This window comes from Xenia sp. Carnegie-2017, unplaced genomic scaffold (genome assembly GCF_021976095.1).
Source record: "Xenia sp. Carnegie-2017 unplaced genomic scaffold, XeniaSp_v1 HiC_scaffold_6, whole genome shotgun sequence".
Lineage (NCBI taxonomy): Eukaryota > Metazoa > Cnidaria > Anthozoa > Malacalcyonacea > Xeniidae > Xenia > Xenia sp. Carnegie-2017.
In genome coordinates this window covers 19,726,906-19,747,098 of record NW_025813526.1, presented here as the reverse complement: position 1 = coordinate 19,747,098, position 20,193 = coordinate 19,726,906, and the positions used below count along the sequence as shown (strand labels likewise).

The window sequence follows — 20,193 nt, the reverse complement described above, 5'->3', positions numbered from 1 at the left end:
TTAATACAATATAAATAAAAACGTATACTTCAGCTACAGCAAATAGCAAATCCCAAACATTTAAGTCTCCTTGGGGAACAACTACAGCTGAATCATGCAAATTCTAAAGGTCCACTGATGTCAAAAATGATTTGTTAAACCCTCGAGATTGTTATCTTCATCTCATTTTCTTATTGTATTTATTAGCATTAACATTTGATCTCTTTTAATTAGCATTCTACATAAAAACGACGTTTGGCAATTAAACTACTGTAAAATTTCGAAACCCAACCACTGTGCTAACCTCACTAGTGCATTACATTTTCAATGGAGGAAAATCATTTGTGCTTGCATAAACGTAGCTAACAATGTTCCATGCACCTGTGGGCTTGGCGTAGTGACAGTTATTGAAATTATACAAAGGTCTTCAATGGTAAATGAAGGCTGACCAACTAGTTTTGCACACATCAAAGGAATGAACTGGATAGAAAAATATTATGAGAATGTATGTATATTCATGGTTGTATAATTTTACAACTATAAAGTTTCGTCTTTAGCTGAAGACATCTTCATATTACAATACATACATGTAGGAAGTAGTAAATCCTATTCTTAGAAATTTTGTACAATGCTTACAGCAACGACTGTATGCGTTACCCTTCTTTGAAATAAAAAGGTTATATTACTCACTGTAATACTTTGAAACTTACAAATGAAATATTTTACGTAATACTTACGATAAAGATTGTTTCAGCAAGAAATCTCTTTACACATAGCGCGTGAAAGATCGGCAAAAAGTCATATGACGTGTTGATTAAAATTGGTCACGTGTCAAGTCGTATAACCATTCGCCAGCAAGAGCTGGGTGACGTGGGATATGTAAATTGATCAAATCGTGCTGAGATAGCACAACATTTAATAGCATAGTAGGTTTCGTGTGATGTATTTAATATACGATTGTTTTCATTTCAAGTTAAATATTATGTTTTAACTTGTTAAAACCCAGTATGATGTACTATTATATAGTAGAAAATACTGACAAATAATATCTGTATATAACACATACAATAAAGAGTCCTTGAAGTTGATGCATCAGGAAATTCTTCTAATTTGTAGACATATTATATTTATATATACTGAACTATACGTATGTTATATATATACAATATAACTTATACAATTTCTATGCTCTTTTTTTTCGACAGATATCCTACAAGTTTTACCTTTTAACCTTTATGTGTAGGAGGAACAGTTTGTGTTGTCGTTGTCGTCGTTGAAACAGATGATACCGTTGAAGTTTGCCTGTAAAAGATTTGCTGAAAGTTTAGAGAAAAATTGATAAACTATTTATGAAATAATAGGTAGTAGCATTTTGATTTTCTTTTTAAAACAAGGCAAAGTTTGAGTTCTTTGTGTTGTATTATTACGAAATAAAAGATTTTTACTGTGTTTGCACGGGCTTATGCAAACCAAGGAGAACTTTGAGAGAACTCGAGAGCAGCTCAGTGCAAGCCCAAGACCGAAGGTAGAATGTTGCACATGCTCAAGAGTTCTTACAAACGTCTCCGAGGTTTGCATAAGCCAGTGCAAACACGAAAAATATCTTTTTAAAAAAATATCAATAATGCGAAATACACAAATTTAAAACAAACGTTTTAATTTTTCCTCTAAAATGTATTCATGATTGATTTGCGAATTCTCTTTGATTGATTTGATTTGTTGAGCTCAGATCGGTTTGCACAAGCTAATGAAAACACAGCTTCACACCAATCAGCGCATGCGCTTGATGGTTTTTTGTTCTTGTTTTGACTTTCAATTTTTTCTGTCTATTTCTGCCTTACAAACATTAACACTAAAAAATCGTTTAATATTCTGTATATTAAACAATAAATTACACTCAAACATGATCACGTGTTTACACACATGAAAAATGGAAAGTATTTGAACAAAGAACTCTTGCAAGGATTTTCACCTAACTCTGGAACAGCACTCAGACTATAATTGATCAATTTTCTCAAGTAATTTTCCAATTGTTTTCGACGTGTTTCCACAAAATTGACGTCACGATTTCCAATAATTTTCTTCGCGGGAAACGTGAATTGTGCAACAGGTTCAAACTGCTTGCTTGTCTGTGCATAAAAAGGAAAAGGAAGGGATTGTACATTACGGCAAAACAATATGATTAAAAAAATTAAAATACTGATGTTTATTAAAAACCATCTTATGTAGGGCATATATATACGAGTATCTTTTGTACACATTCCATTCATCGTCTTTGATACGGATATATACCTTGTGAAGTAAACAATGTTAAATTCTTTATTGACGATAATAACTGGACCACTGAGCAGATGATATACATATGTATATATATATATTAGCACTGTGGTGACTCTACAATACAATCCATACAATGTGTAACTGTACATCCTGTGTCCCAAGTGCAGGAGTCACCATTTTAATATGGTGATAGCCGGGAGGGCACATTGTATATACACTTTGTATATATATAACAGTATAAAACAGTATAAATCCGTATAAAACAGTGCTCGATGCCCGAGAGCAGAGCGTAAATATGTTTAGTGGTGTTGAGAAAAATCACAATTACAGATTCATCCCGACAAGCCTGTTTCGTGATTAAAGGAAAATCCCTGAAGAGTGAGAAGTCACGAAACAGGCTTGTCGGGATGAATCTGTAGTTTTGTGATTTTTTCTCAACACCACTAAACATATGAAAAGTAAAATATTTGAGCAGTAAATTTAAACTACGGCATAATCTTTTAAATACGATGACCACAAACACTTTTCTTAAGGGTGATGTATTTGAAACGAGGAAAATACCAAATATAGATCATAAACCTTGAAATATAGTCCCTAGTTATCCCTAAACTAGTCCAGATAACCATCAACATCACATCGGAAGAGTTATTTACTTTTTTTAGAGATAAATATATGGAAAAAATTGTACCTGATAAGAATGGTGAATGTTTGGAGACTTTCCTTGTACAAAAACATATGGAATCCAAATGTTAATTAAAGGACGAGTATTGACAGACATGAAATTTGGACCAAACTCCGTCAAATATAAACATTCATCATGATTATTGTCCTGAGGAAGCTAGAACATACGAAGATACGTAGTTTTATTAAGAAATATTTAGAAAATCAAAAGAATATTTACTGCTTTTCATATTCATACCAAACAGTTCATATTGTACATACCGATCAATATTGTACATCTATTGTACTATAATGAACACACGGGTCTTTATTGAACATACCGGTCCTCTAAGATTGACAAGCTCTTCTTTTAATATTCTTAGCTGATATTCACGAGCGTTCAACATTTTTTGTAGTCTTTCATTGAGTTCAATAAGTTCGCCATGCATATCAGCAACCTTTAAACATGATAAACAACATTTCATCACAACTTACGCCATGACGTCATCACCATGAAATTCCCCAGGGATGAACAAGAAACGCGAAACCAGTCAGAGTGGCGAGTTTTTTTAAACATATATCACGATTTCATTTCAGTTATTTATCCTCAGTTTTCATAAGTTAAAATATCTTCTTGTATTAGATATTTCTTAAAGTCACCGTGTGCATCGTATAAAAGAGTTTTCTATCAAATAAATTTCGGCTCATCTTCATGGAACATATGATACATGAAAACCTTTTAAGGCAAATGTTTCGATTTGTAAAAGTATTATGGTTTAATGGAAATCTTACTTGGATCAACTTCCGCTCAAAATCTTTGTTTTCTTCCTTTCTACAAGAAAAAGGAACGAAATTCAACGCCGTTGATTCACTTTTGCTACAAATTTACGGTAAATACCTCACTTCGTCGACGTCAGATTCCGGAGAAAGAATGATGGAAGAAACTCTTTCATTTTCTGGAGCTACACGAAAGATTATCGAATCTCTTAGATTTCTACATCTATTTTAAAGATAAACTATCCCTATAGTAAACCTTCTTCCATAATGTCATTTCTTTTCAACGATTGAACAGCACCCACGTATTTCTTTAGTTGGTGTTTGAGCAAATCATTTTCACTAAAGAGCAAAAACGAACAGGTCAACAGACATCTATGATTAACGGAAATGCAGAGTTCTCAATGTCCTAACCTTTTTAAGCCGTTAAGAGCGACGCAATTTTCTTCATTTTTCGACGACATATCTCTTTTTAAATCTTCTAATTGAAGACGAAGAGAAGCTGACTTCATCATCTCTTTTCCAAATGTTGTTGTAATGATCTACAGGAAAGATGATCGAAGGAAAAATCAGGGCAAAATAGTGTATATTCGAATGGAATGTTAATATTAAACGAAGGACGATAATACAACCTGTTACGTTCTTCAACTTCATCTTTTCTTAACATCATCGATACAATCGCCTGTTTTAATTCCTCTTCAACAATAAAACCACGTATTTATTGATATTCATGAAATTATAATTATTCACACATACAAATATTCAGTTCACATGATGAAATTTGACGGATGTCTCCAAACAAGCAAAGCAACTACGATACAAATAGTAAAATCCAATTGCACTAAATATTTCTATATTTAAAACTAACTCTACCTGCTAATAGCCCATTTATAGTTTGAGAACCTGAGGCAAAAGTGCCTCTCCGTTCCAAAACATTTTTCAAAAGATATAAGAAATAAAACCATTTAAATACATGAATAGAAAAACACACAAACCTGAAGTCATTTCTTTGCCTGATGGATATTCCTCTGATGGCTAAAGAACGAAAACATACCAAATATAACGAACTAAATATAACAAAGATATTTACACATGGCTTTCTACCCTCCCTCCCTCAAAAAGATAAAAGCATTTCATAATTAACTAACATTCATACAACCATCACCCATGGTTCTGACCAATGACGATCCTGAGTAATCATTAATTTCTATGCTACCATCACGTGTGGCACATATCGCTGCAACAGTTGCTCCAATTGCTAAACTTGCATCATTCTCGACGTCTTCATCAGTGTAAATACTGAAAACAACATAAATTACCACCTCAGTTAAAATGGTGAACTCGTTAGACATTCTTGTCGATAAAATAATGAAGTATCTTCTAACCTTGAAACGGGCGAATCATTTATTGAATGAACTAAATGTCGCGACGTCTCAGGTGCAACAGTAAATCGCTCATTTTCATCTGACATAGCTAGACCCTAACTCCTTTATCGTCATCGGGGCAAACTACGGGAATTAGAGATACACCGCTGTTCATATCAACAAGAGGCTCACACACTTCTTCCTCCGACAAGAGCGATGAGTCAGTGTAATGCCCTGATTGCAAAGATGTTGTCAAAGAATGATTTTTTCAAATCATTCGCAGTTTTAAACTCGTTTTAAGATGCAGAACTTCCTGGCTTTTCTTTGTTAATCGAGCCACTTGTTCATCTGTTTCATTCTCCTTGTTCTCAACGTTGGTTTTCGCCATTGTGGAAGAAAGACTTGAATTCTCAGAATTCGAACAATAAGCCAACTGAGAGTTCTTTGGCATTTCAAGAAAATCGTCAGGCCTTTTAGTGAAAGCATGGTTACCACGAGCATGTACCTGAGAATCAGTATTACGTTGTAATATGTCGTATGCCGCTCGGGTAAAACTCGTGGCACTATCGTGAGCAGTCGTTGTCGTGGAAGAACTACCATGAGAACTGACAGTAGATCCTTCTTCCGTCTCTTTGAATTCAACATTTTCAATTTGAGCAATGTTTGCTTTCTTTTTTTTACGTTTTTTCTTTTCTTTTCCTGAAACACATAAGAAAGATAAAAGTTACAAATTAATAAAGACGCGTGAGGATAAATGACTACGCATTGTTCAAGTATGATAAAGAATAAATGAGGACGCGCGGTTAAGGGATGATAAGGGATGAATAAACAACAAGTATAGTTAAGGGATAAATGAAGACATGTAGACATGGGATAATAAAGGTTAAGGAGAACGCATGGTTGGGGGATTACAAGGAATAAATGACATGTGTGGTTAAGGAATGATAAGATTAGCGATATATGAGATGAATGGTAGGGATAATTAGGGATAAAAGGGATATTTTTGATTAAGAGAGAAAAATTAAATTCTGATCTAATCTTTATTTTCTTAAAATGTTGTATTTAACAAACTTCACCAGGAGCTCCTGACGTCGCATACATTGGTGATGGTACAGCCCATATTGATGTTGGACGAGAAACTGCTTGGCTGATATTTCCTGGAATCTAAAAATTAAATTAAATTCAAGTAGTTAAAGAAAAGTATATTCATAGCTTCCTCTTTTTTACTATCCATTTCTATTTACAAAGATTTGTTTTTAAACAATATCAATAGCATTCCAGCATACCTGTACAGTAATAGAGTTAAGCTCAGCTTTGTCAATGTCAATTGCAAAAAGAATTGAACTTAAGCCTTAAAGAAGAAACAAGGAATGATAAAAAATCCATTATAGAAATATAAACAAGTTTATTCTTACCAGCAGCCATCATTGGTAACATACTAGATCGTTCATCATCCAATAACAATGCATCTTCCTCATAATACTGACTGAAATTAAAACAATTACACATCGTATAATTATTCTGACATCAACAGCTTACCGTTAAAAGAAAACTCCATTACTATATCGCATTATACATTGGTTATGATAATCATATAGCTTATCAAGCCAAGATTGATCTTTCTTTCTTAAATGTTACTTAAATCAAACTTACAAAAGCAATTGTTTATGCCCAATGAAGCTATGAAGATATTTCTCCAGTGATTGCTCGTTTAAACTAGACCTAAGCCATGCTTGAGCTGTCAAATAAATATCAAAAATAGAAAGAAAAATGTCAGAACAAATTCATGGCATACAAAAGGTTTTACCCACAAACATTCCTGGAATCATTTAGAAACCAACAACTTGACTAACCTCTACCAACATCTGTCATTACATTATGTAAAGAATTATATGTCTTTATTTCACTAGAGCTAAGATGTTCCTTGATAAATAGCCAGAACACAGATTGACCTTCAGATCTCATTAACACCTGCCTTTAATGAACATAGTAATGATGAAAACAAATTATTTAAGAATGGCTTTTAAATTGACTGAATTGAGAGAGGGATCATGAATATACCTTAAAGAATTTATCTTTTTTGTGGATTTAATGCCAAATCGAAGAACAATGTTCCATTGCTCACAAAGACAAGAGATTCTGTAATTCATCATAAATACGAAGATTATGATAAATAAGGATTATACTATGAAATAAAATGAATACAATACAATACAATCGAAGAAATATCAAGTTCACCTGCTATCCTTCTCAGAAGCCAATTCGGTTGTACTACCAAATCGTACCTGACACTAAAGAAACGACGAAGTTCAAGTCGACGAAATCATTGGAGTAAAATCAATACAATAAAAGACGAAACGGAATTACAAGTTCCAAGTTCGAACTTTAAACTACGTACAAATATTTTAAAACTAACTTGCTTTACTCCATCCAACAAGCGATCAATAATTGCTTGCTTTGTAATATCTACACTTGCCAAGTTCAACATAATCTCCACTGAACTAACATATAAAAAAAAATAGTTTCGTTTGTCGGACAATTAGAAAAATAATTAAAAATAATTAGACATTAACAAAGTATGTATATACGAGTACCTTATGATCGCTTGATATCACCACATATCAACTTTCACCACCCATGCTAGCATCAAGAAAGTTATGAGAAAATACAAAGTGTTTTCTACATGTAAAAAATATCCACGATACACGACAGTATTATTGAAGCAGTTCACAAAAGAAGACAAATGAAGGAAATTTACCAATATGGGCAACGGAAATGATGTAAATGAAATATTTGAGGCAAATGGAAGGACGTCAAAAAGAGAGGGAGAACGTTGGGGGTGAGTGGGGATGAGAGAGTACACACTGAGAGTCGCAAATGACACCCCCAGTGCCCACCATAATACCTCAGCAAAAGAATGCATGAAGAACATGACACATGCAGTAATTTCTTAAAGTTATTTACTGAGATAAATCAACGCTAGAAAAAATTTTTCATCGAATTCTTATATCAAAACCCATGAACAGAGATTCCAAATTCTGAATAACGGACGATAAAATGTAAAAATCAAAAGGTTTTTAAATTCTTTTGTCCAATTTCACTTATTGAACATCACTGAAATAAAAAAATAAAATATTAACAAATCACAAAATTTATCAGACTAAACTATGAGTACATTGTTTTATAGTTAGTTCATGGTTAATGCTGTATGGTTAGTTCATGGTCAATGCTGTATGGTTAGTTCATGGTCAATGCTGTATTCAGAGGCGAAACTAGAACGTTAATTGGGGGGGGGGGTATATATTAATATATTCAGCTCTGCCCTGCTGATTTCTTTTGTTTGCGATGTTAATTTCAAAAGAAGTCAGCAGAGCAGAGCTGAATACATGAATATTAACCCCCCACTCCAATTAACGTTCTAGTTTCGCCCCTGGCTGTATTACAACTAACAAAATTCTGTTAAACCAAATACCACATGACGTCATTGAGGGTAATTACATGTTTGTAGATGTAAATCGTCCATGTAAGAGTAGAGTCGTGAGGAATGTTTATTAATCATCCATTAAGACATTCACATTCAACTTATGGAGATATTTGATTAAGAAGTCTCAATATGGAATTTAAAAACAATCGCTTGTGAACATTTCAAGATATCTTTATTTCGAAGCAAATAATTGAAGCTTATATTGAATTACACAATTCAAGAAAAAAAATCATGTACTTGTAATAATTCATAGAAATTGAATTTATTCTTCAGCAACAAATCATCATCAAATGTTTGCTATAAAAATGAGTAAGAATTGATTCACTAACAAAACAGAGCTTCGTATGCTCCTACTTATCCCTAAACATCAAAACATTGTTCTTACATACCCTCAATTTCCTCCTCTTGTTCATCTTCATCCTCATCATCAGCTTCTTCTTCATCATCGTCATCATCGTCATCTTCCGAATCAAACGTGTTGTTGGGAATATCGTAAATACGAATCATCCCAAAAGAAGGATACCCAATGGATAAATAATGATAAATAAGGATAATGAATATGCATCATTTCCAGAACAAAGAAATACTGTCGTGAGTGAAACTAAACTGAATCCGAATGCTGCCAAAAAAAAAGATTAACGATCCAGTTAACTATAAGCTCAGTAATGCCTTTGTTACCTTGTTAGGATCCTTCAAAATAAGATATTTCCCCTTTTCAAGATTCATACAATAATCAATAATACATCGTACTATTCCCCAACCATTGTCCATACTGAGATTCATCTGACTAGCAAGTTCACGTGGTTTGAACTGCTGGGTACCCAGAATGCAATGCTTTGATGAATCCATAAAATTTTACGTGAAACGTAACTAAATTGAAACAAAGAAAAATTAAACTAAAAAACAACGCAGAAGATAATAAATATGAAAACTATCATTTCCATTGCAAATTGCAATACTCACCCAATTTTTAAGTACTCAGAGCCCGACAAAACAGACGCAACAGTCCACTTTGCCAGCTTACAGCCATTGTTCTTGAGTTCAGTAGCCAAGACAGCTCCACGTTGACTGTCTAGCTTTTGACGCCATTCTCCCATACCTCCCTACACATACATACATACATGACGTAATGACGCCATTCTCCCATACCTCCCTACAGTCCTACACATACATACATGACGTAATGACGCCATTCTCCCATACCTCCCTACACATACATACATGACGTAATGACGCCATTCTCCCATACCTCCCTACACATACATACATGACGTAATGACAACATTCTCCCATACCTCCCTACACATACATACATGACGTAATGACGCCATTCTCCCATACCTCCCTACACATACATACATGACGTAATGACAACATTCTCCCATACCTCCTACACATACATACATGACGTAATGACAACATTCTCCCATACCTCCTACATACATACATAATGTAATGACAACATTCTCCCATACCTCCCTACACATACATACATGACGTAATGACGCCATTCTCCCATACCTCCCTACACATACATACATGACGTAATGACAACATTCTCCCATACCTCCCTACACATACATACATGACGTAATGACAACATTCTCCCATACCTCCCTACACATACATACATGACGTAATGACAACATTCACCAATACCTCCCTACACATACATAAATGTACCTTAGATTCCCATTCATTTAGAGCCTTTATGTTGATGTAAGTTCCAGGTGACAATACTGCATCATGTTCACATCTTATAACAATTTCTATATCATTGCCAAGATTCCATTTACGATATCTAAATAAGAGACGAATGATTTCACTGGTTGAGATTAATACAACATTTGCAAGGGAAGGTCACAGCGAAGGATGAAAGTCAAAATTATCTTGTACACTATCACATTTTTCTTCTTAATGGAAGAACGAGCTTTTTCTTCTTAATAGAAGAACGATATTTATACAAGAACAATTTACCTGTAACCAACGGATGCCACCTTTTCTTCTTCTTCATTATCATCAGAATGAAAGGATTTGGTTTATCAAACTTCTCCTTTTCCTCTGAGCGTTTTAAGACTTGCTGTGAGAAATTTTGGTTTATAAAAGTTGCTTCCAGACCAAGGTTCGTTGTAGAGTTTATGCTTTTCTCTGCATTATCATCTATAGGTGTTTCCACAAATGTGGTAGAAATATAAACTAAGCCAGTTTTTGGCATATATAACCATGGTCGTAAAAACGTTTTATTAGAGAGACACGGTCAGTTTAAGTTTAAAGAAGTGATGAGAATGCTAACTGTGTTAAAGTGTTTAGAAGAATGTGGTAGAAATATAAAGTATGCCAGTTTTCGGCATATATAACCATGGTCGTGAAAAAGTTTTATTAGAGAGACACGGTCAGTTTGAGTTTAAACGAGTGATGAGAATGCTAACAGTGTTAAAGTGTTTAGAAGAATGTGGTAGAAATATAAAGTATGCCAGTTTTCGGCATATATAACCATGGTCGTAAAACTTTTATTAGAGAGACCTTGTTAGTTTGAGTTTAAACGAGTGATGAGAATGCTAACAGTGTTAAAGTGTTTAGAAGAATGTGGTAGAAATATAAAGTATGCCAGTTTTCGGCATATATAACCATGGTCGTAAAACTTTTATTAGAGAGACCTTGTTAGTTTGAGTTTAAACGAGTGATGAGAATGCTAACAGTGTTAAAGTGTTTAGAACAATGTGGTAGAAATATAAAGTATGCCAGTTTTCGGCATATATAACCATGGTCGTAAAAACTTTTTATTAGAGAGACCTTGTTAGTTTGAGTTTAAACGAGTGATGAGAATGCTAACAGTGTTAAAGTGTTTAGAACAATGTGGTAGAAATATAAAGTATGCCAGTTTTCGGCATATATAACCATGGTCGTAAAAACTTTTATTAGAGACCTTTTAGTTTGAGATTAAACGAGTGATGAGAATGCTAACAGTGTTAAAGTGTTTAGAAAAATGTGGTAGAAATATAAAGTATGCCAGTTTTTGGCATATATAACCATGGTCGTAAAAACTTTTTATTAGAGAGACACAGTCAGTTTAAGTTTAAGGAAGTTATGAGAATGCTAACTGTGTTAAAGTGTTTAGAAGAATGTGATAGAAATATAAAGTATGCCAGTTTTCGGCATATATAACCATGGTCGTAAAAACGTTTTATTAGAGAGACACGGTCAGTTTGAGTTTAAACGAGTGATGAGAATGCTAACAGTGTTAAAGTGTTTAGAAAAATGTGGTAGAAATATAAAGTATGCCAGTTTTCGGCATATATAACCATGGTCGTAAAAACGTTTTATTAGAGAGACCTTGTTAGTTTGAGTTTAAACGAGTGATGAGAATGCTAACAGTGTTAAAGTGTTTAGAAAAATGTTGTAGAAATATAAAGTATGCCAGTTTTCGGCATATATAACCATGGTCGTAAAACTTTTATTAGAGAGACCTTGTTAGTTTGAGTTTAAACGAGTGATGAGAATGCTAACAGTGTTAAAGTGTTTAGAAAAATGTGGTAGAAATATAAAGTATGCCAGTTTTTGGCATATATAACCATGGTCGTAAAACTTTTATTAGAGACCTTGTTAGTTTGAGTTTAAACGAGTGATGAGAATGCTAACAGTGTTAAAGTGTTTAGAAGAATGTGGTAGAAATATAAAGTATGCCAGTTTTCGGCATATATAACCATGGTCGTAAAACTTTTTATTAGAGAGACCTTGTTAGTTTGAGTTTAAACGAGTGATGAGAATGCTAACAGTGTTAAAGTGTTTAGAAAAATGTGTAGAAATATAAAGTATGCCAGTTTTCGGCATATATAACCATGGTCGTAAAACTTTTATTAGAGAGACCTTGTTAGTTTGAGTTTAAACGAGTGATGAGAATGCTAACAGTGTTAAAGTGTTTAGAAAAATGTTGTAGAAATATAAAGTATGCCAGTTTTCGGCATATATAACCATGGACGTAAAAACTTTTTATTAGAGAGACCTTGTTAGTTTGAGTTTAAACGAGTGATGAGAATGCTAACAGTGTTAAAGTGTTTAGAAGAATGTGGTAGAAATATAAAGTATGCCAGTTTTCGGCATATATAACCATGGTCATAAAAACTTTTTATTAGAGAGACCTTGTTAGTTTGAGTTTAAACGAGTGATGAGGATGCTAACAGTGTTAAAGTGTTTAGAAGAATGTGGTAGAAATATAAAGTATGCCAGTTTTCGGCATATATAACCATGGTCGTAAAAACTTTATATTAGAGAGACCTTGTTAGTTTGAGTTTAAACGAGTGATGAGAATGCTAACTGTGTTAAAGTGTTTAGAAGAATGTGGTAGAAATATAAAGTATGCCAGTTTTCGGCATATATAACCATGGTCGTAAAAACGTTTTATTAGAGAGACACGGTCAGTTTGAGTTTAAACGAGTGATGAGAATGCTAACAGTGTTAAAGTGTTTAAAAGAATGTGGTAGAAATATAACATGCCTTTCTGATAAAAGCTCAATTAACTTTTTCATAGATGTTGACTTGAAAGATACGCACTTCAAATATATCTACCGTGTGTTTGCCAAGCTATGCAAGGAGTAGGCAGTGTGGCTTTTACTCTTTGTAAAATAAAGAAGGACCTGTTTGCATTCTTGGAGCCAAAATGGGAAAAACGACAAACTCGACACCCAACGCAGCATAAAAGTTTAAATTACAGGTTTTTTTCCCAACATTTCTTGCCAAATAAAAATCTGAGTGATTCTAAACTTTTGTGCCAAACGTATATTTAGATTTTTGTATTTTTTTATTTTTTCTCTAGGAGAACTTGGAATGGAGAAAATGAGAGTTTTTTGTTTTAAAACATATTTTAGACACGTATAAAGAAAATAAGAATGACTCCTTTTATTCTTGACACGTTTTCATTTTGATTCCAGAGTTGCTTGTTTCGATGGTATAAGCATTTACAAAAGAGATTTGAATACACTAAATGATAACAGTTGGGTATGCGACACCATCGTAGACGTCCTGTTAAGGTACTACTCAAAAATCTAGGTGTAGCTGAAATAAAGGACGAAAGTCACTCTAAATGCATGGCTAATGTGTCAAAACATTTACATTCTTATTTATAGGTACTACTGTAAATTAGCAGAAAAAAGAAATGCAAAATATTTCGCATTTAGCAATTTTTTTCAACAGAAACTGTCAATAGATGGACCTCCGTACGTATTTTAAGTAGCAAATTTTGGTAAAATATTCACAACTTTCAACATTATCAAACTACTCATAAATCGTGTAAATAAACATCGCTGTATTTCCTACTTTTTAGAGGAGAAAGACCGCTGACATTATCAGGATGTTTCATTTCAAGAGTGGGGATGTACACACCTGAAGAAATGAATAAACATGAATGTGTGCTAGTGCCAATATGTGACATGTAAGGGTGGAAGCACTAAATTTTTACTGTTTCATGATGCAAAGGCCAACATGAGCCAACTCCATGTTCATTTAAAAAATATAGGCTGCATTGGTGGCTCATTGCATACAATATTAGAGCAGGCAAACTCTATGTGTTATGCAGTATGGGGTGGCAAAAAAGTGAAGTTGCATCCAGTATACGAAGGTATATGACGTACATAACAATTTACTTGAAGAATGAAGTGTATCATGTATCTAACATGTTGACAAAGTGAATGTTTCTAGCACGTCTACACAAATCATTTTTCTTGTGAAAAAGATATTTTCAGCATGTGAGGCAAGAGCAAAGATGGCCAGAAGACATTGCTCAAATTTCCCAACCTATATATGCCGACGTAAGTACTTATCATTTACAATGGCAACAGATCACGCTTAAATTGTCACAAAGGGATAACTTAACTATCGACGACAGGTGATACAACAAGCAAATGGTTATGACTGTGGCATATTCGTGACAGAATTTGCGAGAAGAATAACAGAGGGGGTAAAGTTGAGAAAAGATATCATGATTCTTAATCACTTTGTTTACTCTGTTCATATAAAGATAGTGTTGTTTTTGATAGGGAGAAGTTGGTCCTGGATTACTTGTCGATATCCATGTAAATAGTAAAAGACCATACCTTAAAAAACTGATTCGAAGCTTTGCCATTTAGCGAAGCAATTTGTAATGAAGCAGAATTTAAGTTTAAAGCTAGTGCATATGAATAACATTCTTATATTTATAACAAGTGATGTAAATAATTTTTTTACAAGTAACGACGTTACATATAATTGTTACTTTTGCAGAAACTATATGGGTAACTATGAAGTAATATTTTGTACAGATAAAACTATTCATAAAAACAAGTTTAAATTTTTCGAAAAACGAAACTATAACGCGTTACTAATGAATAACACGACTAAGAGTGAGAAAATAGTGTTTGTAGGCTATTTCTCTCTCAGGATTGTATTTAACAATGCGTAACATATTCCTGTGCCAAATATGGAGTTTTGTAAAAAGAAAAAAGTTATCGTATTCCATGTAAGAAACCATGGAGGCAAGAGGCTTAATACACGAATTGCACTGTTCAGCAGCTTGGCTATTGTACATATTGAGCGTGGGGTACAATTTCATGTTATATCCTTCGCCGCATCCTACACATAAAGAACAGTTATAAATCAACAAATTTTGTGAAAACATAAAAACGGCCATTTTTGGATTAATAAGTTCGCTTCATGTAAAATAGGAAGAGTATGGCAGTTTACCTGAATGATTTTTCCAATGAAACTTATCAACAACAAATTTTGTTTTCTTAAAAAATGCTGGATCTCAGTTCAAACAATACTCGTGCAATCTGCAGGCATTATCGTAAATGACCAACTCTGGCGCTAAAGAAATAAAAATACATAAGCATATCATCAGGCACATTCGGTTATGTTACTGCACATTCTGTTATGTTACAACTCTGTCAGGCGACTAAACCGTCACGCAATCTGTCCGATTCACTGATAATACTCTGTTTGTAGCACCATAAAAGGTACACGCATACGTAACTTACCATCAGGAAAACGTGTTCGTAAAATGGTAAATGGGATATTTCGTGATTCGTGATCCCTCATTATTTCGAATCCATAACGTACACCTGGAAACAAAAACGAAGGCGCAATGTCACTGCAATAGTAAAACAAATTTTCGTTGGAGCTGTTCATCATGTAAATACCGTGGGGACAAAGAATACAAAATATTCCAGGGATCAAAGTGCCATGCTTCTTCTTGGGTCTAGTGACTTTGGCACAATCTCCCTGCTGTGTCTTCCTATTGTCAAGAACATAATTCCCTCGTTGAACCAGTTCTGGCAGACAAGGTAGATATCCATGGAACGAATTTTGAGACACCGCAGGTAAGTTGTGTGGCAAACGCCACTGACCGTCCTTGACCTCGAACGGACTTATCGCCTTTTGTACCAATTCCTTTAGCAGCGGTTGAATAGTAATTGGAATTTCTTCGCTAGTCTCAATGACGTTAAACAGTAGGGGCACTTCTTCATGAAGAAGTTTTAAATCAGTGGAAGGATTGTCTTTTGGATTGGCTCCATCAGACATCCTTATCAAGAGGTCCAAAACTTCTTCTTTGGGGGGCACAATTGCGCATACTGGTTTGTCAGAAGCCAATGCTGCCAATAACCTTCTGCACGAGTTTGGACAACTAGTGATGAATCCTTGTTTCTCTAACCATTCAAGTAGAGTCCTAAGCCTCTTTGAAGATATCTATAAATACGAGAAATTATAGTATAAAATGAGCTCTGGAGTGGTCATACAAAATTTTGTACTCGTGGGGTAATAAATTCTTCTTACTTCAGATTTTAATTCTTGAAATTCGTCCCAACTTAGCTTTGAATCACTGTACTTCTTCAATAAAGCTCGCACATTTCTCCTGTTGATGAAATTGCGCATTTCAAACCTAGTATTGGACAAAAGAAAACAGGTTGTTATTTTTATAACTATAAGCTGTGTACAAAAACAAAGTGAGAGAAGTCACCATCATGCATAAAATGCTTTCTGATACGTAGATGAACACTCGTATTTACTAATTAGCAGACCTGTATATACTATATATTACAGATAAACTTCAAAAATACTTATCTTCCATCTAGCAATCCAGTATCAGACTCACACTGCACTAAACAAGTCCTAAAATATGTAAAATCATTTATCTTAAGGTTGTATTATGTGTGTGTATGTATGTGTATGCAGATTAATAATTATGATTAATTATGACTTCACAAAATCCTTAGAAAGTGCTTAATATTTATATCAGGCACGTAAAGCTAATGGTGAATATGACTTTACTATTTTTATCATACATTTAGTTTAAACTACTTAATGTATGTACTGTAGGTATGTGGCTATGTATGTATTTGAGTATGAATGTGTATACCTCAATAGTCATAAATAAATTCAATTTGCCCTGTTGGTTATCACCCTAATAGCTTTATAGAAGCTCCTGAACTTAGGCACAGGATGTATGGTAACAAATTGTGGGGTATTAGAAAGTTGAGAAACTATACGTGTATTTGTACTAAAAAGTTATTTTCACATAACAAAATATACTTCTTCAGGTCGCATCTCATGGTAGGAATGATCACTGAAAACAGACTGCATCATGGATGTGGATTCTACATTCATAAAAGAAATTGGATGAGATAAATATGTTGTGTAAATAATCATTCACAAGTTTTAACAATATTTTTGCTTGTAAAGCTATGCTAGTTAACGTCCACATGTAATAAGAACAATGTCGAACAAGGGTCTTGTAAAAACACAGAAGGATGACTTCACAAGGGTTTGAAATGTACAATAAACTGATATTTAAGGATGAAGACATTTCCTCCCATACAACATGAAGAACTTTACATTGAAAAAATAAGCCAAATACAAATTTGAGACATTCACTTCATGCAATGTCAGATTAATATGTAACAAGTTCTCACATCTTTGACAAGGGTCTTCAAACAAATAGTATGTAAGTGTAAGTCAAAATTTGGTGAAGCTGTTCAGACACCTTATATCCTGAAAGAGTAACACACAACACTTACTTTTTTCAATAAAATCTTTGGCTTCAATACCAAACTTTCTATCATACACAACCAGATATTTTTCCTTTGCTAATATGTGTATGCAACTGGGATATGGTATATCTGACAAGTATAAAAATGTTGTTTGGCCTGTTTTAATAATTTCATTTCAGTAACATCTGTTTTACATACCTTTTTGAGGATCTAATTGTATATTATTAGGTAGGGCTTCAACAAATTGCTTTCTATTTGCATCACATGAGCAGCACAATATCCAACCGTAGCCATCAAGCAATAGGTGGGGATATCAATGAACAAATACAAATGAATTATGCTGAAGAAAAAAATACATGCAGGTTATAGCACCAAAAAAGAGTATTGAGTAATATCATTTAGTTGGGTATATACCCAACATTGAAATTATGGAAATAAAATTTGACATCACCATAATTGTTCTTTTGTTTGCATTATAATCATGAACAACAAAGGATTGCTGACGTGATACATTTGATGCAAAGTCAAACTGTAACAATAACCCAGTATAGTGGCCAGTGGGTGACAAATGACTCTGAAAGAGCAAGTATACAGTAATTATTAATGTTCACTGTTTCAAAATATCTATTGTAATATATTTTTATGTTTGTTGAGCACATTTCTACGAGATGTTAATAAAGTTTTGCTACACAGTGTCTCATGCATAAGCAATCAACAAGCATATTGTCAATTTATAACACATTAAAAACATGACTAGTGGTAAACAGTATAAAGTATAACTGTATAAGTGAGAACTACTTGACTATGTTGACATGGTTGTTTAGATTCCTCTGTAATAATAGAGATAGATTGCTTGGTAAAAATATCTTCAGAATCCTACAAATAAAGACCATTATTTAATTTAAAATGTGTACAGACTTTTAATAAGTGTTGAAATAATGCATGCCTTCTTTAAATTACTTCAAAATTTTTAGTTTTTCTAGTGAAAGCAGTCCTACATATAACCATTTCCAATGACTTTTCATGAGAAACAATATCAATATGTACATTAAAACCTGTGTTTTGGTGGTTAACTCTTGGTGCTTGTCATAATTTTCAGCAATATCTTCACTTTGTTCATTCTACATATAAATGAAAAAAACCCATAAACATAGCGTATTTTTATATCTACATAGTTTTACAATATATGTAAACTTACTAAATCCCCAAATTCATTTTCCTGTTCAAAAAATTGAGATTCATATGACACACTGCTATTCTATTAACATATATGACATTGTGATTAAAGGATGTAGAGAATCCAGACTTGAAATTGGAAAATGTGCTCAGAATAATCGTTTTTCCTTACACAACATTGTGGGCATAAATAAATTTGTACACATACTTTTGTTAATATAACTGTAGTAATAAATATAAATTAATATGAAATTGTGCAACCAGAAACAATAAAAAGAACACTTTAAAAATTCCTACCGCATCATCTTTTTGTGTGTTTCCTTTCCTCTCCACGTTATTGTAAAAGAAGTCATTTGAGCGTCTGAATTTCTTCCTGAATTGATACATTTTGCAAGTGTACCTAAAAAATAATACCCCGATTTATAAAAACCAGTACTGCACGTGTTCTTGGATTGACAAAGTTAGCCTAGAATTAGTCTAAGTACCATTCTCCCAGCCAGACTTCCCGATAGATATTTAAAAAAGTACTAAGCATAGTACTGAGTGACTGAGCCCTGTTGATCGATTGCCTTGCTTCGAGCTTTGATGTTGCAAACTCCTAAAAAATATGAATACACGAAGAAATATTGTTCTCATACATGAACTTTGAAACATGTAGTAAATGGAAGCCCTGAAATTTCTTTTTTAAGCTGCACCAGTCGGATGGTTGTATTTGTGGTTGTATATGCCATTTTCCGGCAGCGAAACATACCACCTCTTGCCACTCCGCCATGTTTGAGTACAAAGTCTGATATTACTAACCAATAGTATGCGTTTTCTTTGACGAAAAAGGTCAAAACTTCAACTCTTCTAATATGCACGAAAACGAAATTTTCGTGTTTGTAAATGTGTTCAAACTATTTACTTTATAACGAAATTTTTGTCGAGTTTTCGTTCAAAGTTTTCGTTGCGGCGGTTTTCGTTCTAATTTTCGTCGATATGGACGATAGTGTGGCCTAGGCTTAAATCTAACATGATGAATAATGATTAGCAAACCGCTCATTAGGAAAATAGAAACTATGTACAATAGAGAGAACATTCTCCTTCGGTTAAACACGAATGACGGGATAAGATCAAAATCTCGACAAAATATTGTCTATTCGAATATCTCATTGAAGTCATTGCCTTAACATGACTAGAAAAATAAGATTACATGAGAATGATCACATGGCTATCATAGATAATGTCCTCCGTTTGTCTGCTTTAATTTCTGTCCAATATTTTACTCAATGATTTTACCCGATGATAAATCCTGGATACAGACACTTGCATTAGATTTGCAAATTTGTCTGTAATTTTTAAGGCGAGAAGTACCAGAATGAGAAGAATTTACGTAACCACGTCTATTATTACGAGAAGGTTGAAACAGGCTGATACGAGATCAAAAAGAAGACAAAAAATAAATGGTTATAAGTATTAG

At 33.6% G+C, this 20,193-nt stretch overlaps 6 protein-coding genes and 1 long non-coding RNA gene across 18 annotated transcripts; 2 read left to right on the top strand and 5 right to left on the bottom strand.

Moving 5' to 3' along the window:
* Positions 1–906: 906 nt before the first annotated feature.
* LOC124456696 (sorting nexin-29-like) lies at positions 907–5,320 on the bottom strand. 3 transcript variants are annotated; one of them, XM_047007069.1, is made up of 12 exons: positions 5,079–5,320; positions 4,842–4,992; positions 4,689–4,728; positions 4,326–4,389; positions 4,108–4,235; positions 3,953–4,035; positions 3,818–3,881; positions 3,712–3,751; positions 3,261–3,377; positions 2,948–3,097; positions 1,903–2,108; positions 907–1,281 (listed from the first exon to the last, which is right to left on the bottom strand). In XM_047007069.1, exons 5-12 carry the CDS (start codon positions 4,206–4,208, stop codon positions 1,206–1,208), a joined length of 837 nt encoding a protein of 278 aa, XP_046863025.1. In that variant the 5' UTR covers positions 4,209–4,235; positions 4,326–4,389; positions 4,689–4,728; positions 4,842–4,992; positions 5,079–5,320; the 3' UTR covers positions 907–1,205. The 3 variants fall into 3 exon arrangements, 2 of the variants coding, with proteins under 2 accessions (XP_046863025.1, XP_046863026.1); XM_047007070.1 differs by having other exon boundaries at positions 4,859–4,992; XR_006952396.1 differs by having other exon boundaries at positions 1,187–1,281; positions 2,948–2,979.
* Positions 5,321–6,113: 793 nt separating this feature from the next.
* Positions 6,114–7,842, bottom strand: LOC124456702 (sorting nexin-29-like). 4 transcript variants are annotated; one of them, XM_047007080.1, is made up of 9 exons: positions 7,652–7,842; positions 7,474–7,558; positions 7,296–7,348; positions 7,119–7,196; positions 6,911–7,032; positions 6,711–6,789; positions 6,473–6,543; positions 6,344–6,408; positions 6,114–6,221 (listed from the first exon to the last, which is right to left on the bottom strand). In XM_047007080.1, the coding sequence occupies exons 2-9, from the start codon at positions 7,543–7,545 to the stop codon at positions 6,120–6,122; spliced, it is 642 nt and encodes a 213-aa protein (XP_046863036.1). In that variant the 5' UTR covers positions 7,546–7,558; positions 7,652–7,842; the 3' UTR covers positions 6,114–6,119. The 4 variants fall into 4 exon arrangements, with proteins under 4 accessions (XP_046863036.1, XP_046863034.1, XP_046863035.1 ...); XM_047007078.1 differs by having other exon boundaries at positions 6,711–6,795; positions 7,652–7,840; XM_047007079.1 differs by having other exon boundaries at positions 6,711–6,795; positions 7,474–7,553; positions 7,652–7,804.
* Positions 7,843–8,694: 852 nt separating this feature from the next.
* LOC124456717 lies at positions 8,695–9,045 on the bottom strand. Its single transcript, XR_006952400.1, has 2 exons — positions 8,931–9,045; positions 8,695–8,838 (listed from the first exon to the last, which is right to left on the bottom strand). It is a non-coding gene; the product is annotated as an uncharacterized LOC124456717 (long non-coding RNA).
* Positions 9,046–9,192: 147 nt separating this feature from the next.
* On the bottom strand, positions 9,193–13,067 carry LOC124457259 (eukaryotic translation initiation factor 3 subunit D-like). Its single transcript, XM_047007539.1, is given in 8 exon segments — positions 9,193–9,398; positions 9,401–9,411; positions 9,505–9,644; positions 10,225–10,342; positions 10,519–10,562; positions 10,565–10,701; positions 12,786–12,799; positions 13,036–13,067. Coding segments are annotated over 8 exon segments (702 nt in total).
* A 32-nt stretch (positions 13,068–13,099) lies between these two features.
* On the top strand, positions 13,100–13,767 carry LOC124457258. Its single transcript, XM_047007538.1, has 4 exons — positions 13,100–13,252; positions 13,355–13,381; positions 13,470–13,568; positions 13,665–13,767. Exons 1-4 carry the CDS (start codon positions 13,125–13,127, stop codon positions 13,765–13,767), a joined length of 357 nt encoding a protein of 118 aa, XP_046863494.1. The 5' UTR covers positions 13,100–13,124.
* Positions 13,768–13,895: 128 nt separating this feature from the next.
* LOC124456710 (ubiquitin-like-specific protease 1A) lies at positions 13,896–14,880 on the top strand. Of its 2 annotated transcripts, XM_047007092.1 has the most exons (5): positions 13,896–13,969; positions 14,054–14,155; positions 14,270–14,345; positions 14,423–14,494; positions 14,574–14,880. In XM_047007092.1, exons 1-5 carry the CDS (start codon positions 13,911–13,913, stop codon positions 14,661–14,663), a joined length of 399 nt encoding a protein of 132 aa, XP_046863048.1. In that variant the 5' UTR covers positions 13,896–13,910; the 3' UTR covers positions 14,664–14,880. The 2 variants fall into 2 exon arrangements, with proteins under 2 accessions (XP_046863048.1, XP_046863047.1); XM_047007091.1 differs by having other exon boundaries at positions 14,423–14,880.
* On the bottom strand, positions 14,708–19,488 carry LOC124456695. Of its 6 annotated transcripts, none has more exons than XM_047007064.1 (15): positions 19,220–19,488; positions 19,032–19,134; positions 18,757–18,816; positions 18,614–18,679; positions 18,357–18,434; positions 18,010–18,132; positions 17,757–17,898; positions 17,586–17,687; positions 17,101–17,165; positions 16,633–16,680; positions 16,345–16,453; positions 15,711–16,257; positions 15,549–15,632; positions 15,256–15,378; positions 14,708–15,144 (listed from the first exon to the last, which is right to left on the bottom strand). In XM_047007064.1, the coding sequence occupies exons 9-14, from the start codon at positions 17,118–17,120 to the stop codon at positions 15,320–15,322; spliced, it is 867 nt and encodes a 288-aa protein (XP_046863020.1). In that variant the 5' UTR covers positions 17,121–17,165; positions 17,586–17,687; positions 17,757–17,898; positions 18,010–18,132; positions 18,357–18,434; positions 18,614–18,679; positions 18,757–18,816; positions 19,032–19,134; positions 19,220–19,488; the 3' UTR covers positions 14,708–15,144; positions 15,256–15,319. The 6 variants fall into 6 exon arrangements, with proteins under 6 accessions (XP_046863020.1, XP_046863019.1, XP_046863023.1 ...); XM_047007063.1 differs by having other exon boundaries at positions 19,032–19,107; XM_047007067.1 differs by lacking the exon at positions 18,757–18,816.
* Between the last annotated feature and the right edge of the window lie 705 nt (positions 19,489–20,193).